A 13,052-nucleotide genomic window follows, 5' to 3' on the forward strand; every position below is an offset into this window, starting at 1 on the left:
TGTCTTAAAAATCCTGGATTCTACAAAACAGGTAAAATTGAACTATAAGGTGATAAAGATCACTATCTTCACGTGGAGGCATCTATACCAGAAGACATGATCTCTTACCTACATACTGGATCCCATTATTTTTTGGATACTTCCTCTTCCCTTCCCTCTTCCTCCTGCCCCAGCATCTAGGGACAAAAGCTAAACTTATTTACTTACACTGTGTCTTAAATTTCCTATTATGAGGGTTTAGTGCTTTGTGCTTAATCTCCAGTAAATGATGAACAAATAGTGTTCTACTGCAGACAAGGCATCAAGCTTTATTCTGCATCAACCCCAGTTGTAGTCTCTAATGGTCTGTGCTTGAAAGCAACACCAAGGGGTGTCCGAGGCCCCGTGCTGGGCTGGAGTCACTGGTTTGCTTTGCTGGTCCCGAGTGCTCAACTTCACGTCTTGCAGCTGTGTTGCAGAAAAGCCCCAGGAAATGGTGTTTTTCAAAGATGCTGAAGCACCCTGGGGAAATAATTTTGAAACTGCTTCCAACTACACTCCCATCTGGGTTATTGTGTGACCCATAATTCACAAACCAAGAGGCAACAAAAGCTTAAAAACAGTTCAGGGAGACAGAACTAAAACATGTAGTAGCCATGCTAACGAGCAAGAAATAAAGGCTATTAAACCAATACAGTAACCTGGACATAGCTTTAGAACCACCTTACTACATGCTTATGTTTACATATCGATGCTATAAAGAAAACCATCACTGAGCCAGAGCTATCAGGGAAAACCAATTTGTTGCCTTTTTTTTTTTTTTGTAATTTGAGCAATTTCTAGCTATTTCAGAAATGAAACTCACCAACAAATCAACTAGATCCTTGTACGCTTCCTTCTAGCCCTCTCCCTGGGCCCTCTGCCCTCCTCACCAGCTTGCCTTTTCACCTCCTGCATCCTACCTTTGATGCTGCACACTCAGACACATTGGGAAAGCGCAGCTCTCCCCATCCCGATAGGTTTTTGGAAACTATTCAGCAATAAAAGCATCGCAAGGTAATCAATCAGAGCTATTTGCCAATTACCGCTCTTCCTACAAGCTGTTCCTTCTGAATGCATGATCATCCCAGAAAAGAGGGAGGCGAGGGCTGCTTAGCTATGGGGACTAACGTCTGTCCCCTCGTATGTATTTCAGATATTTTATGCTTGTGCTGAATCTCCCACTGAGCACAGGGATTGTATTTCTAAGTAGGCAACCTATATACTTCACACTGGTAGAAGCTGCAATTCTTTACCTGCAGCATAATCATCTCCTCTGCCTTTATCGGAAGTTTCCTGTCGTCTGTAGGGAGAGAAGAGATGGGAAGGAGAGAGACAAGTGCCAAGAAAAGGCAGGAAAAGCGAGTCCCACTTGAAATCAGATAAAATAATGAAAAACCTGATTTTTTTTTCCTGCTCCTGTGGGATACGGACAGTGAAACATAATTGTAAACCATGAATACTGTAGTCAAAACAAGGAGACCTACTGCAAAAATGGAGTCTGCTCCTTTCCACCACCACCACCAGTAACACAGGTTTTTAGTCTTCTTGAATACATTTTTTCAGTGTAAATTAAGAATAAATTAAGCAGGCAAAGGATCCAGGAGATAAAACTACAGAGAAATTAGAGAGGAATCTGCCACAGTTTTGAATATTATCAAGTCCACTCCCCTGAACAAAACAAACATTTAAAACAATGAACTGTTTAATTAACTCAGGACAGACTACAGGCAGCTAGCAGATGGGGGGGGAGATTTCTCATCAAGAGTCAGCAGCCTCACAGCTAGTTCAAGGCAAGCCACCTTTACTAATAATAATATTTATTGAAAGCAAAGCAATCTTCCAGCTTATTGTGTTTTATAACATTTTAATAACCCTGAAATCATGACTGCACTGGGACCACGTTTTCATCAGAGAAAATTTACAAGCAACTCGTTTCCAATGCATCTGACAGTAAAAAACAAACACCGGGGGCACACACAGGACAAAGTGTCATATTCATTTCTAATGAAACATTTTCATTAGAGAGAAGAAAACGGTGGGAGCGCGAGGGATTTAAAATGGTCAACTTGACTGTCTTTGCACAGGCTGGATTGGCCGTTAGAGGATGGAGTCTGGCAACTTGCAGCAAGCAATAGTTAACCTGAGAGATTGGGTGTATCCGCTGGAGGAAGACACCTAGACCCCACTAGAACATGGGCACGTTAGTAGTCCGTCCTCCCTCAGGAAAGCTACAATGTGGATGAGAGTTGGAGGTGCCTCTCCCGAATTCCAAGAGCACACGTGTATTACTGGAAGAGACCCCTTGGGAACGAGGGGGAATGTGAGAGGACAAAAGTTAGGCTGCTCCCGTAGACGTTAAGGTTTCACGGGTACGTTACCGCCTTTGAAGCAACGCAAGGACCTGGGTGAAACAGTCCAAGAGACCTGCAGGGAGCTAAAATCGTCCTGTGCGGTCCGTGGACGGGCCCGTGGTCTCCTTCGAATTCCCGCTAAAGATATCATCGTGAATCACAGACATTTCCAGACATTTACGGAGCTGTCGTTTACCTTGGGGTTTTGCGGGGAACGCCAGGCATCCGTACAGTTTACATACAGAGTTCGTTTGAGCTCAATATCCGATTTTTCAGAACTCCCCTTCCCTGAAACTGGCTACGCAGGACTTGAGCAGAGATTGTACATTCAGCATCAATACAGTGATACAATTAGTACACCTGTCATTTGTACAATGCGTGAACTCTAACAGACATTTAGCAGCAGTTCATATACAACGTTAGGAGATGATCCTACAGGTCACCATGGCAATCTTTGATCTGGTATCACAGGTATGCTCCACACTATAGCTGCCCATAACCCAAATCCTAAAGGGTTTTTCAATTCCATTTCCAGACTCTTCCAACTCCAATAATTCTTAACATATACAGATATCCATATACATTTTTTAATTAAAATGCTCCTTCACATACACAATCATATATTGAATTATCAAGAACAATAATATATTTCTGGAGCAGAATAGCAAAATGATCTGCTCTGCCAGTGCCACCCACAAACTAGACAAGTAACTAAGAAGAAGTTTGACAGTTTCAGACCACTTAGGAAACAGTTCTCTTGGCCTAAAGACAGGGGAGCCATGCAGTGAAAGTGCTATGGAGGATACAGTAAATGCAATATACAGAAAAACACAAATTGTTAAAAATGTTTTCTTGTAAAGATTCTGGAGCCATAAGGAGAATCCTTATCATCAGGAGCTATCTTTACCAGTTCAGAAATACTGGAGAGCATTAAAGCAGAAAAAGAGTATGACACTGAAAAAGAGCTACACAAACACTAGAAGACTGATTTTGGCCAAAAGCTACATTTCCTTTAATATACCAGGGTGGGATACTAAATTTTAAGAGTGCATCTGATTTACAAAAATCCATCTCTGCCAACCTTATGGAAGACAAAAACTCGTTAGCTAAAACATCCGACTCTGTAACGGACTTTGATGTCTAGGCAAACAAAAGCCAGAGACACTGAAACTGAAAGCCCTCCTTGCTAAGGAAAAAAAAAATGCAAACAAAACACAAACCAAATGAAAAACCAAGGAAGGAAAAGAGAAGGCAACTTTCTTTCTAAGAGTTTCGTTACAAACACCTGGAAGAGAAGAAAAAAAAACAAAGATGGGAGAGGAAGCAGTTCACAGTAAAAAACAACCGTGGCAAACAGCTGTGCAACTTCAGGGTGGTATCAATAAAAAAATTAGCAGAACAGGCTTCAGACTGGATACTTTAGCTATTTAGAGAACAGAATTCTGTTACCCCCGAATCTACATTTGATAATTTTTAACTGTATCACATCTGCTAGCAAACTGCAAACTCTCAAGAGTTGCTTGGGTCCCCCCCTGCCCCATGGGTCTGTCTTATTAAATGTACAGTTTATGGCAGATAATCCTAGTGACAGCAAAGATGGGCTACAGCCGCAGCGCACATAGTTGTTCAGGGCTGTGAACTGCTTTCTTATTAATCCAGTTCTTCACGTTAGGTATTTTCCTTCTCAAATGGATCAGTGGAATGAGTTTTACTGTACAAACTCGTAACCACTGGAGACCTGGGGCCAGACCTGCCGTAAATCATGCTTTCGGTGCAAATCACCTCAGTGCCACGAAGAGGTGAAGAACTGGTTTGATGGAGGTGGAAGGAGGACTTAAGCTCATCTTTAGACAAGGGAGATGGAGCAAGTTTGGGTCCCTCCATGAACCTTCTGCAGTTCACCTCCTATGCCTGATGTTAGCCACTGTAAGTATCTTCCTTAATTTCAAAACCTAAAAGGCCAAACATGAAAATACTTTGGCGTTTCTACCCTATTTTATTTACGCGCTATTTGCCCACCTCAGAAAATTTACTGGAACTGGCAATTTAGAGCTAGAGACATCCAGGTCCAGAAAACGGGAGGCTACAGGGTGACTGAATGGTAGAGCTAGAGAGAAGCCTTCAGCCTCACAATATTCAGTGTTAACAGTTCATCTACTGCATTATATAAAGACACGAACAAATGAGAAAAACATAATTCTAACAAAAAAATGATTACTGCTTTTTATGCAGCGCTCTTTTGGATGCGATATGCAAAGCGTTCATGGTACAAGCTTATGAGAATGCCATCACCAACAAGCACAGATTCACAGTGTGTGACTACACTTACAGGAGTGATTTGCCTGGCTGTACACTTAATTCTCATTAATACTGAAAGAGTTAAACTTCTTCCATGAAATACCTTAACAGATTTAACTATATGGGTTTTTTTAGTATCCCCTGCATAAAAGAAAAATACACATTATTTGAACAGCCAAGAAAAAACTGCAATTTATTAAGTTTCAAAGAATCTTCGTACTCTTGAAAGCAACTTTCGGTGCATGTTCTTTAACAATCACATTCTATGAGGAGAATAAACATTAAAAGCCACAATTGTTTTTTTTTTAAATCTCAGAGTTACAGACATCTTTAATCCAAAAGGAAAGGCAAAAAAAAAAAAAAAAAAAAAAAGCCCCAAAACAAAACCCCCCCCCCCCAACCTTTAAACAGAAATTTTCGTTCCCAATTTTAAAATATCAGGAGTTTTTCTACAACTCAATGCTAAACTTCAGCATGGAAAATTGTATGTAAACACGCACATACACACATACATATTTTATATAACTCTGTGTGTGTATATATATATAAAATATATACGTAGGAGGCGTGTAATGGCAATGAGATGTAATTACTCTGAGGAAAGGTTATTCAGCTAAATACACTACTAAAACTTGAGAAAAAAAACAAGTCTTGAACCCAGTTTGTGCATAGTTCATGATCCTCTATAAAACCAGCTTTTGTTAATTTGCAATCTTGCAGGACCCTTTAAATCTGATAAAACCATTAAAAAGCTAATCTTCAAAAAAAAAAAAAAAGTGTAATGCACAAGTTTCCTGATCCAAGCAGGCAGGGAGCACAATGTTCATATAATTTTTAAAACATACTTGAAGTGTATGTTAATCCATTGTCTTTCTTCCTTTCAAAACAATCAAAAACATTGATCTTTTTTTAAACATAAAGCGATTTTTTAATATATAAAGCACTCTTCAAACATCTATTTCTTTTGAGTCCATTATTTGGTAAATATGTAACTGCTACACATTAGATTAGGTATTTTCTTCTTTCTTACTGTCTTTTTTTTATTTTATTTTGTTTTTTAATAATATCTTCAGTGCTAGGAGTTGGGTTTTAAAAATACATGAAATGGTGTGGAGTTGCTCCTCGGGAAACCCGGCTTTCCTGAGACATCTTCCACCATGTGCAAGATAGTGATCACAAAGTTTTCGCCACTTTGACGAAGAGGAGAAAAACAACAACAAAAATAGTACACAGCAATGGCCAAAGAAAAGAATAATACAACAACACTGTTCAATCCCAGAGCTCTGAAGTAGCATATCTTCATTCTGAAAATAGTTTTCTTTATGATGGAAGTCTCTTTTTTTTTTTCTTTTTTTTTTTTAATTCCTTTTTTATTTTAAAGTTTGAAGGAGAAAAAAAGGTCTGTAAACAGGTGGGAGCCAAAACTCCTGGCTCCTCCAAAAGCAGTCAAAACCTATGTCCAAGTGCTTGTTTCTGTTCCTGCTTGCAAGGGAACTATCAACTCTTTACAATTATCTATGGCCACAGTTCAACAAGAGTATTTTTTTTAAACTTTATATTCCGAATGGAAAAATGGTGCAATACTCCGGTAATAATTTTCTTGCATTTAGTCCACAATAAAAAGCCGCTAAAGGTAGATATACATATTATTCTCCAGAGATACACACTGTAATTTTTAAAATGCGTAAGAGTCCTTGAGTAAACATTTACACGTGAATTGTCGCCGGCCCCTTTTTTCAGTTTTTTTTTTTTTTTTTTTTTTTTTTTTTTTTTTTTTTTTCTTTTTAACATTATAGGATTAGCTACAAGAAGGGCTGCGGACACTCAGTGCAAAGTTAGAAGCTAATAACAATTAAACATTTGACCAATGAGCAAATAAAAAGCATATACTGAATAAAAGGAAAAAATTCACACTTTTAGTTAAACCACACGTGGGCACACACATACACGCACACATACATACACACAAGCACACTCACACACATACATCTGTTCCAACAAAAACATATAGTCTGAACTTTAAAAAAAAAATTCTTAGAGCCTGTTTTTTGTGTACTGATGCTGACCTGGAAGTGTAATAATTAGACTTAGAAAGTGTTCACATTTTGTTATTGGCCTGCTGGATTCAAGTATTTGCATGTTGATATGTTTTTTTTTTTTGTGGTTTTTTTTGTTGTTTTTTTTTGTTTTTTTTTTTTATTTTTTTGTTTTTTACTTTTTATATTTTTGGGATTAAAAAAATGACATGAAAAAGTAATGAAACAAGGGTAATGTGCATAGGCAGATCCATGGGAGTAGTGGACACAGAGATACCCCAACCCTGCCCTCCCTCCCCCCCGCTCAACCTGTACAGTCAATAGTTACCATTCAGATTCATTACTTTTCTGTACCAATGGTAAATATCACACTTCACCCTTTTCTGATTATTGGGTCCGCCTCTGGTAATGTGCATAATAGTCACAGGCTCATTTTAAATAGGCTTTCATTTCCCCCTTCCCCACCCCAGTTGATAAAATAACCCTTTCCAGCCCAAATTCTGAAAAGTGCCCTTCATGATAGACCTATTCTAAGCAGCTTTTATACTTTGTTTTGAAAATCACCATACAAACATAAAAAGACAACATAAAACAAAAAGCCATGAAAAAAAATAAAACCTGTCATTAGCATGTGACACTGACCAAAAGTAGCCCATACTGTTTCACGAACAGTTCACAAGGACTTCTGCAGTTTCATATTCGATATTGGACAGAGGTACTAAAAAGGGCTGCCAGTCTGATCTGTTAAAGCTGGATTCTTCATCAAGCCCGGGACTGGAAAGGGTTACAATTTTTATTTTTCCTTTAGTGCTGATGATTGTTATTTCCATTTTGTTTCTCTTGTTTCCTAGATGGACTCCCCACTGAGAAGATCACCCGGAAGAAGAGTATTCAAAGGTGTCGGGCTTCCGATCACTCTGCCGTCATCGGTGCTCGGGGGTCCCCAAAGGCTGCTGGAGTACTGAGGCACCCCACCCCACAGCAGGTCGCTGCTCCCCTTGCCCCCCAGGCAGGGAGCGTTCCAGTGGCCGGCGTCGTTGCGCACCAAGCCGTGAGAGCTGCTGGAGGAGCCCAGGCGAGTCTGGTTGGTTCCAGTGTTGGACTGCCAGCTGGAGGTGGGCGGCAGTGGCTGGCCTTGTGCTAAGAAACGGTTGACTTCTTCTTCACCAGCAAACTCGGCCAGGATGGTAGTGTTTCCCAGGACACACCTGAGGACGAAAACAAAAGGTGCAGCAACATGAAACAAGGCGTGCAAAGGGTACCTCTGGAAGTATCCGAGATGGATATCAATCCATGTTCCCCCAAGTTGAAGTCAAGGTGAAGAGTTATGCCACATCTGCTCACTTTTAGCAATCCCAGGCTCTTAAACAAAGACTTCTCTGTCCTATTTTCTATCTACCTTTCTACATCCATAGGCAAACACACAAAGCCATACGTGGGGACACCACCTCATTTAACTAACATGCATCACAGGAGGCTGTACTCTAGGCATAAAGATACAGGCATACCAGCATTATCAGCAACAAATGATGCCAATAATGACAAATTTATTATAAAAATTTTTCAAAAACTATTCTCTTCACATGAATTTCTCATCAAAGAATATATCCTGCAGCAGATTCAATCATTTGCTGCGTATTTTAAAATCAACTAACCAGGAAAAGAAGTCTCTCTCTTTTTTTTTTAAATCTGCCAGATATAGGAGCAGAAATAACACTCAGACACCTTCCACCTCAGGATGTCTACAGCCATCACACTCGATGATAACTTTTTAGTTACAGCAAAGGCTGAAATGCTATTTCTGAGGCCATGCTCAAGCACCTGATAACACTGCCTCCTTTCCCTACTTTTATTTTTGCATAAATGTTGTAGCTTTTATTAGTTCTGAGCACTGGGACCTGTAGTAGTTACAGCATTTTGCTTTACTAAAAAGATAAGATAGAAAATACAGATCCAACAATGCATCATATAATGTAGCAAAGCAAGCTCCAGACCACAAGGTGTGTAATTGCTCCTCCTTTTTTTAATATTCTCAGAAGACTTGAAGACTCAGAAAGATTAGAGAATCCTTTTTTCACATGTAATGAACAAGTATGCTTTCATACCTTTAAAGGTCTTATCCCATCACAATGTTTGAGATTAACTCATCAATGTACAGTTCAACTCTTCTGTGTCTAGTGCTTATTCCTGCTTTTATTTAAAGATATACTTGAAACCCACTGGCTGTGTTGGGAACACATATTCAACATCTGTACTCTGACGTCCATCTGACAGATGGACCACTTGGTGGATAAAGAATTGGCTGGATGGTCGCACTCAAAGAGTTGCAGTCAATGGCGCGACGTCCAAGGGGAGAGCAGTGACGAGTGGCGTTCCTCAGGGGTCGGTCTTGGAACCGGTGCTGTTTAACATTTTTGTCGGCGATATGGACAGCGGGATTGAGCGCACCCTCAGCAAGTTTGCCGACACAACCAAGCTGTGTGGTGCGGCCAACATGCTGGAGGGAAGGGATGCCATCTAGAGGGACCTTGGGAGGCTTGAGAGATGGGCCTGTGTGAACCTCATGAAGTTTACCAAGGCCAAGTGCAAGGTCCTGCACATGGGTCAGGGCAATCCCAAGCACAAATACAGGCTGGGCGGAGAATGAGAGCAGGCCTGAGGGGAAGGACTTGGGGGTGTTGGTTGACGAGAAGCTCAACATGACCCGGCGACGTGCATTTGCAGCCCAGAAAGCCAACTGTATTCTGGGCTGCATCAAAAGAAGCGTGACCAGCAGGTCGAGGGAGGTGATTCTCCCCCTCTCCTCTGCTCTCTTGAGACCCCCCCTGCAGTACTGCCTTCAGCTCTGGGGCCCCCAACATAAGGACATGGACCTGTTGGAGCAAGTCCAGAGGAGGGACACGATGATGACCAGAGGGCTAGAGGACCTCTCCTACGAAGACAGGCTGAGAGAGTTGGCTCCAGGGACACCTTACAGCAGCCTGCCAGTACCTAAAGGGGGCCTACAAGAAGGCTGGAGAGGGACTTTTTACAAGGGCATGTAGTGACAGCACAAGGGGTAATGGCTTTAAACTGAAAGAGGGTAGATTTAGATTAGATGTAAGGAAGAAGTTCTTCATGTGAGGGTGATGAGGCACTGGAACAAGCTGACCGGAGAGGTTGTGGATGCCCCATCCCTGGCAGTGTTCAAGGCCAGGTTGCATGGGGCTTTGAGCAACCTGGTCTAGTGGAAGGTGTCCCTGCCCATGGCAGGGGGGTTGGAACTAGATGATCTTTAAGGTCCCCTCCAACCCAAACCATTCTATGATTCTATGATATTTAAAACAAGTGCTTATCTTTAAACTCACATATTAATTTTGCCTTTGGCATTATTTCTTTTACTTGATGCCCACATCTAAACCGGTATAACTAAGATAGGTCAATTTTTCATCTCCAATTGTTCTGAATGCTGCTTCGTAATATTTAATTAAGGAGTGGTCAACAGTTAAAAAAGCAACATGGTCATTAATGTCATTATTACTACAATTCCTGTTAATCAGGTTCATGGGAAAGTAGTTGCAACTTTACATATGGAGTAACCATTGCTCCTAAATTTCTAAGTATAGGGAAGGTAATGAGGCCAGTAGTACAGCTAGTTCCAAACAATGTTTCTGCTATGATCAGTACTTTTCATTATACTCACGCTATAACCTGTTGATAAAGAAAACTGCTTTCCAACTCTAAGCACCTAAGTATTCTTTTGAAACATCAGTCTCTATATTCTTAATCCTCCCTGATGTCACTGATTTTATCACTCAAATTCTCCAGCTCTTGCGTAGTATGCCAATTAGTCCCATGGATTTTAAAACACCTAAAAAGCACATTTTGTTGTCGTACATTTCTTTCAATTTCTTTCATAACTCCTTTACGAAAGAAGACCACCATGAACCCATTCTTTATTTATCATTGTTTTGTCCTTTCTGTTGCTTTCTAAAGCCAAAACCTCGTCTCATGCTCTCTCTGCGCTTCCTTTGGAATTCTTATCACATCTTATGAATTCTTTGCATCCTTATAGGTGACAAATCCTTACTGAGCACATTATTAACAGTGAATATCTATTACCAAGTTTTGTAGACCTCTTATTTGGTAGTATATGAGTATCTAGCCCCCAATTATTTTTTCCCTTTCTCATCAGGTAATTTTCAAAATCAGATTAAACTAACTAGTGATCAGTTCCAAGTGCTAGCAAATAAATGTCTAAGAAAATGGTTTCTGAGATAAAACTGGCTTCATAACAAAGGAAAGAGAGAGCAGAAACGTACATATGCAGAGACTTTTGGGCCTTGGCTGCTTCTTCCTTGGAACTGTATCGGACCACAGCATTCCCTTGCGTGAGGTTCAAGTGGAATGTTATTAGAGGGCCATGTTGCAAACACAGTGTCCGCAGTGTGGAACCATCAATCTGTTAAGAGGGAAAGGGGGGAAAAGGTTATCTGTATTTTTGTGATTATACTTTAAACGCTTGTTAACTAAACAAGTTTAAAAGCTAAAGAGTAAAGGTGGAAGGGGTGTGTGTGTGTGTGTTTTTCTTCCATAAGAATTTAATTATAGACTTATCACTGTCTTCATTGAGTGAGACAGCCTGTCTTTTTAAGATTTCCCTACAGACCTGTGCACAAAATTTCCCAATTTAGGTGATACAAATTATATATATCATAAGAAGTCCACAGAAGTCCAGAAATAAGTCAAAGGAAACCCACATTGTTCATAAATATAACTAAATTTTCCCCAAAATTAATTTGGATATCTACATTCAAGGCTTTGTGGCTTATATTCTTCCTCGTGAATGACACTACGTGGAGAACTAGACGATTTGACAGACTTAGGAGAAAACCAAAACCAAACCCATAGCAAAAGCAGATTTTACATCTCTGTATCTGCTTTAAAACATCATTCACCTCCAAACTTACACATATATAAATGGTGCACATTGAATGGCTAATTACAGCCTTAAAAGTTCATACTTGATTTGACAGCACTTTGAAAATTTAACAAATTCCCTGTAGAAAACAGACACTTGTAATAAATGCAGAATAATTATTTTTCCTTCAGATGAACCAAATGACCAAGGTTGATAAATGTTGTTCTTATCTCTTAAATGTGAGAAGTCTCTTTTCATAACTAGTTATGTACAATTCTATTTACCTGGGGTGTGAGGTTTCGAAGAACCAGCCAGCTGCTTGTTCTCCCTGAGCTGTCAGTACTCCATGCAGAACCTACAATACAAATTCCACAACAAAACATTTTATCATGGTGTGGAGAGCATATTACAAGAAGAAAACTTATCTGGAATCACAACATACTAGCAAGCGTTACTGCTACTGAAAACAAATCCTACAGCAGTTTCCTCATATCTTGATTTATTGTTCTCTTTGGAATGAAGGTTGCTGAATGAAAACCTGTTTTTGTTACATTTAAAAGATCTGTGGCATTTTTCACATTCCCACAATAACTGTTAGAAAACTAGCGGATGCAGATATGACACTGCAACAGACTGTATCTTCAGGTTACATTAGAATTAATCTGGAGGACACATTTTAAAAGCAATTCAGACGTCCAAGCTCAGATTGCTGCTTGCTGTTGAAGATTTTTATAGCACTGCAGCATTCTGCTATCTTGCCAATGATAGATTAATGTATATGACTTATTCAAAACAGATATTTCTGCACCGACAATGTTCTGATTAAAGATACAAGGACATAACCAACAAAACCTGCTTTTCCAACTTCAGCCTGGTGTTTTACAATGAGAAACTGTACAAGCTTGGTATTTATGAGTGGCATTTGAGAAACTGCAGTACTTCTGTAGTCACATGCATGACCACACTCAGGCTCCAGAGTGAATCCTGGCATCAGCAATATCTGCCCACCAGGTGGGGTTTTGGTGAAGAAAACAGATACAAAATAAATGGCAAGAAGAGGGAAGAACATTTAACTCCCAACTTAGTGTAAGCAGATTAATTAAAATAGTCAGCTTTATATAAAATAGGTGTAATACTTTTGAAGCTGACAATACTTCACAAACAAACATGATTTTTTATATATATATATATATTTATTTATTTATATAGCCAGATCCATGGTTTCTCATATTTGTATTTAGCACAACAACGACATCTAAAAAAAGAGCCTGCATGAAAAAAATCAAGACATTCCCTGAGGGCCCTGCAACGCCATCAGGTCCTAAATGCTTCACATCCATGCTCCAAAAATGTGTTCCATATTAAATTCCGTGGGCTGATTCATTCGTCTTGAAGCCTCGTAGGCAGTCATAGATCATACCACAAAACAAGAAACATGTTTAAAAG

General features: G+C 39.8%; 1 protein-coding gene across 4 annotated transcripts in view; it reads right to left on the reverse strand.

The window, feature by feature from the left end:
• Positions 1-5,082: 5,082 nt before the first annotated feature.
• The window catches only part of TNRC6C (trinucleotide repeat containing 6C), a 90,382-nt gene continuing 82,412 nt past the window's right edge, over positions 5,083-13,052 (reverse strand). For all 4 annotated transcript variants that reach the window (XM_010579406.1, XM_010579407.1, XM_010579405.1 and 1 more), the window contains 3 exons: positions 11,891-11,961; positions 11,008-11,147; positions 5,083-7,914 (listed from right to left, as the gene is read on the reverse strand). In XM_010579406.1, the coding sequence (XP_010577708.1) occupies positions 7,554-7,914; positions 11,008-11,147; positions 11,891-11,961 (572 nt within the window). In that variant the 3' untranslated portion in view covers positions 5,083-7,553. The remainder of the gene's footprint in view (positions 7,915-11,007; positions 11,148-11,890; positions 11,962-13,052) is intronic.

This window comes from Haliaeetus leucocephalus, unplaced genomic scaffold (assembly GCF_000737465.1).
Source record: "Haliaeetus leucocephalus isolate CR32 unplaced genomic scaffold, Haliaeetus_leucocephalus-4.0 Scaffold657, whole genome shotgun sequence".
NCBI lineage: Eukaryota > Metazoa > Chordata > Aves > Accipitriformes > Accipitridae > Haliaeetus > Haliaeetus leucocephalus.